At 38.5% G+C, this 5,247-nt stretch overlaps 1 protein-coding gene across 3 annotated transcripts in view; it reads right to left on the bottom strand.

Moving 5' to 3' along the window:
• Positions 1-5,247, bottom strand: part of ndrg3b (ndrg family member 3b) — a 91,509-nt gene that overhangs the window by 38,544 nt on the left and 47,718 nt on the right. Inside the window, exon 1 of one of the 3 annotated variants that reach the window (XM_016283941.1) lies at positions 1,009-1,337. The exons of the other annotated variants lie outside the window; for them this stretch is intronic. Within the exon in view, the coding sequence (XP_016139427.1) occupies positions 1,009-1,059 (51 nt within the window). The 5' untranslated portion in view covers positions 1,060-1,337. Of the gene's footprint in view, positions 1-1,008; positions 1,338-5,247 lie in introns of those variants that run through there. 3 annotated transcript variants of the gene reach the window in all.

Raw genomic sequence — 5,247 nt, 5'->3', positions numbered from 1 at the left:
CTCTGTCTTTACAATTATTTTGAAAGATGAAGCTCGTGATTATGGTAAGGGGCGTTACATTTCCGACGAGTGCTTGCGGTGTTCGGCCAATCACAATGCACTGGGTCAGCTGGCCAATCAGAGCAGACTGTGCTTGTCGGATGGAGGGACTTTGTAGAAAACGATGCGTTTGAGAGAGGCGGGGCATAGAGGACCTACAATAATGTACAGTATTTGAAAAATAATGTGTTTTTTGAACATTAAAGCATGTCAACATATTCTGTTACACCAAATACACAAAATAATGATCTTTAAAAAAGCATCATATGACCCCTTTAATATGTATATGTAGTAAATGCTGAACTTAATATAAACTAAGATTAATAAATGCTGTATAAAGTATTGTTTGTAAACTAATATAGCTAACTAATGTTAACAAATGAAAACTATATTGTAAAGTGTTACCTTATTATTATCATCATAATTTCTTTACATTTATGTATTTCTTTATTTTCTGCATTTGGTAGATGCTGTGTTAGCGCCATGCTCTGCTGTTTGTAATAATAATAATAATAATAATAATAATAATTATAATTATTATTATTAGCAACAAGAGGGGGTGCAATTTACATCAAGGGACCATTTTTTTTTTTCATTTTCTTGTTCCCTCTTTTTAAGACATTGCTCTCCAAAAAGGTCTGGATGTGAGACAAACTACTAAAATGCACCATAAATTGGGAATCATACAGCATGCTTCACTGTCATCACCCTCACACACATACACTCAAAGGCCTCCCTTTGACACTTACAGACACACGACAGCACACACATACGTAAAGATCCATCAGACAAAAGGCAGATAACGGCCATCCTTCACCCACACTACCTACGACACGATTCAAACTCCATCAGCACTCACACACAGACCTGAGAGCGTGAGCAGTTCACGTCTGCAAAGTTCCCGCTGCTGCTTCAGGGGGAAAGCAACAGGCTACTCCGACACAAAACAGTCTTTCTGTTAACACTCACCACACCGCTCACTGCACAGGAACCCTGGTTGATGTCCAGCACTGCCGTCATGTTTCATCCAGTGATCACAGAACAGACACTTTCTCCGGTTCCCTCTTCTCACTCTCCTCAGAGAGAGGGGCGGTGGCACGAGGTAAGGGAGGGGACAGCTGCGATTAATAGAAACAAGACAGACGCCAGGGCAGCCTGTCGCTTTGAACGCCCACCAATAACAAATAAAAGCCTTTTTCCTCCTCAGTAGAAGCCGACGTTGGTAAAATGAGAGGATAAGAGAGGGATCCAAAGCAAAGCAGACATATAAATGCCTAGAGATTGTGTTTGAGAGAGAGGAGGGCACTCAAGCTGCTCTAATTGGATTTACAGGGTCAGTTAGAGGGGGTGGGGTGTGTAAAACTCAACTTCTGTCTCAGCGTGCGAGTTGATAGGGGTGATTATTGGGAAATGTAATTAATAGATATGGATAAATCCATCCAAAAGTGAATGGAACATGCGGTAACATCCAAGCTGCTGTTGCCATAGTGACAGGCATGGACAACTCATGTGGCGACAATACATGGATGAATATTTCCAAATGTATTGTGGTTCAAGACAGAACATGTGAAAGGAGAGGATATTAGAGGCTCTGCTGTGGGAAATGTTATCGTCTGCCACAGTGTTAGTTTCGTAACCCTAGGCTTAACCTCCGCTGGTTTTCCTGTCCGGAGAGTGCAGCCTGGCTGCTTTGCTGGGGAACTGTGAGGAGGAATACTATTTCTGGTTTGCATCAGGGGGTTACAATGACATTTTTAGGCACAATATCACTCTCTAAAATGACAAAAGTTCCCAACATGTTTAGGAGAATGATAATTTTAAGTTTCATGTGGAACAGGTTACTTTTGACTAACACATTGTGAAAAGACGTGCTTAATTGTGTTTAATGTGCACTTGTACTATACAAGTACAAAGCCACTTGAGCGAACTTTAATGACTTTAAACTACGTAGTACTCTTTAATTCATGTGTTAATCTTTTGTCATGCTTTAAACGAGTACGCTTATTTTGATGTGTTGACTAACATACTAAACCAATTACTAAATGACAACTCCATTGCTATAAATGTGTAATTAGAAATTACATTAAAGTATATTTTAGTTCAGCATAAGTAAAGTAATTGTCAGTAAATGTAACCATTTTATAGGGATAATAAAAGTCATTAATTTAAATATAAAGATTCCTTAAAAAGCACTCTAAAGTTAAATTTAATCTATTTTAATTTAATTGCAATGAACATGCAATTAAACTGTCCGAAAACATTGCATTAAGTTCACACTTAAGTATATTCTTTTAAAAGTACAATACTTCCATAATAAGTACTCGTTTTAAACGCTTTTCACAAGGGCACTCTTTAAAAATTGTATACCAATTAATAAAGTCTCGATGAGACAGACTTTTGTCTTGGCCAGAAAAAAACTGGCCAAAGCTGGTGAATCTCCAAACATGAAGCGACCAACAAGAGCTTATTTTAGTTTTTATGTGCTGTTTATAGGTGGGTAAATCTGAAATAGATAACAGTACAACAATAGTTTGTGGAGTAATACACTGTCTCCAAATAACCGGACAGCTGTCTCCTGAACAGGGGCGTCTTAAGATAACCAGAGGCCCCTGAGCTACAGCATATTACAGTAGGCCCCCCTTCTTTTTTTCAGCTTCCTGACAATTATTTGTGTCAAATTTCAAATTTTTTAGTTGATTTGCCAGTTAACATTTACAACACTGTTCTGTGTAAAATGTGAATATAAGTGAATTGGCAAATTCACTCTTTGCCAGAAGGTGGCGTTTGTAGAACAGCAGAATTATAGCCTTTACATCAAGTAAACACTACATAATACAGCCATATGGCGGTAATATGAAAAGAAAATGCCATCAAACTTTCCTGGCCGAAATGTGAGTTTATAGGTATGACTTACGTGCTCGTGTTTAATTAATTAAATCCAAGCCATTTAAAGTTTAATGATCACATTTAAGCAGTACGATTCCCATGTACATAGAGTAGCTCTCATACTAGGCTTCTTTACTAGCGCATTGTGCATTCCGCTCATAGCACATCGGTGAAACCTACCAAATATACAAACTGTGTGGGGGATACCTAAACTGAACCATTCATTATATACTACAAGCAGGGTGTCGCTGAAAATGTGTGTGTGAGCTTGTTTACAGAATGCTGTTGTCACTGCTGAAAACTCCTATATATACAAATAATTATTCGAAAAATAGAGTTTTTCGAATACAGTAGAATACAGTAGGGCTGCAACAAACGATTATTTTGATAATCGATTAATCTAATGATTTTTAGAAAGATTAATCGACTAATCATTGATTATTTATCTGATTAATCAGTAGACTTTTATTGATTATTCAGCTATTGCAATTAGTTAAAATATTGAGTTATACATATTCTAACAAATAAATTAAGGTAATCACTTCAGCTTTTGAAAGTCATATGTAATTACAGTTATACAATTAATTTATACAAATAAATATATTTGGCACACAAAATGAGATGGCAGAGGAACTCTCTCATTCACCATTTAATTAGCTATATGAAAAAGTAGCTGAATGACACATCATTCTGCCTAATATCTCTTTTTGTAAGTCATATGGATAAGAAACAAAATAAAGGTAAGTGATAAGACGATTAATTTTTAGATAAACTATTTTATTCACAACATAATCTCTCTTAAAATACCTTATAGGGTTATGATAATCAAAACAGTCCTGAGCTAGATCAAGCTTTGATCTCTGCAAACCAAACTATAACTTTAATGAAATGTTTTTCCCCACTAATACAATTTTTTATCATTAGCTAGCTCCACACTGGAGAGCTGCTTTATAACAGAAAATCAAGTTGTATTTCTAACTGAAAGCGACACGGACTCTGGTTTTTCATGTTTCATACTGTAAAGCTGCTTGATTTAAGGCCATCTATTGCATAAAGTACTAGATAAATAAAGTAGTGCTGTCAATCGATTAAAATAAATTTACTAATTAAATCGCACATTTTTCTGAAATTAATCGTGATTAATCCCACCTAATATTAAAGTTTTTAAATATACTTTTAAATTGCAATAATTTCACATTCAATCTTCAAATTAATGTACAAACAACAAAGACGGTATATTTTTTAATATTTGTTTAATGGGCCGCTAATCTCGCTTACATTGCTAATACTCTATTCACACACATTACCGTTGCGACACGGACTCTGGTTTTTCATGTTTCATACTGTAAAGCTGCTTGATTTAAGGCCATCTATTGCATAAAGTACTAGATAAATAAAGTAGTGCTGTCAATCGATTAAAATAAATTTACTAATTAAATCGCACATTTTTCTGAAATTAATCGTGATTAATCCCACCTAATATTAAAGTTTTTAAATATACTTTTAAATTGCAATAATTTCACATTCAATCTTCAAATTAATGTACAAACAACAAAGACGGTATATTTTTTAATATTTGTTTAATGGGCCGCTAATCTCGCTTACATTGCTAATACTCTATTCACACACATTACCGTTGTTTTACTCACTGTTACTTGCTTTAATGGCGGATGTGTGTCTACCTTTGAGTGCAGGTGAGGACACGTTCGCGCTGCTTTCGGTGTAGCTTGAGCTGGAGGCCGTGGAGAAGCAGATCCGCGACCTGGTGGGGAGGCAGACCCAGCTGAGAGAGTGGAGAGCCACGCTGGAAACATCCCAGGCTGACGCTCACAAGTCCGAGGTAAGTATACAGCGTGCTGCTAACTCTCCCACCACCTCTACTCCGTGTGTTTCTCTGCACAGGCCCGGTGCACCCAGGACACGATCTTCCCAGATGTCCTTCACTCCGGCGCCGGGACACCACGGACCCTGGGTGTACCCGCAGCGAAAGACGCGAGCCAGGCCCCGGGCGACGACCTCTCCCCCTCCACCGCCTCCGGTCTTCGAGATCTCCACTCGGAACCGCTTCGCTCCCCTCCGCGAGACGGAACACGACGCTGTGATCATCGGAGACTCCTTCGTTCAGCACATCCGTGCTACGTTAGCTGAAGGTAAAGTGCACACTCACTGTTTCCCTGGTGCTCATGTTCTCGATGTTTCTGCGCAGATACCCGCGATCCCGAAGGGCGACGAGAGCCCCGGAGCGGTCGTGCTTCATGTGGGGGTTAACAAGACCAAGCTGCGGCAGACGGAGACACTGAAGAGGGACTTCAGGAGCCTGAT

This window comes from Sinocyclocheilus grahami, unplaced genomic scaffold, assembly GCF_001515645.1.
Source record: "Sinocyclocheilus grahami isolate Dianchi unplaced genomic scaffold, SAMN03320097.WGS_v1.1 scaffold10.1, whole genome shotgun sequence".
NCBI classification, from domain to species: domain Eukaryota; kingdom Metazoa; phylum Chordata; class Actinopteri; order Cypriniformes; family Cyprinidae; genus Sinocyclocheilus; species Sinocyclocheilus grahami.
The sequence above is the reverse complement of the archived record's forward strand: the minus strand, read 5'-3'. Positions and strand labels throughout refer to the sequence as shown.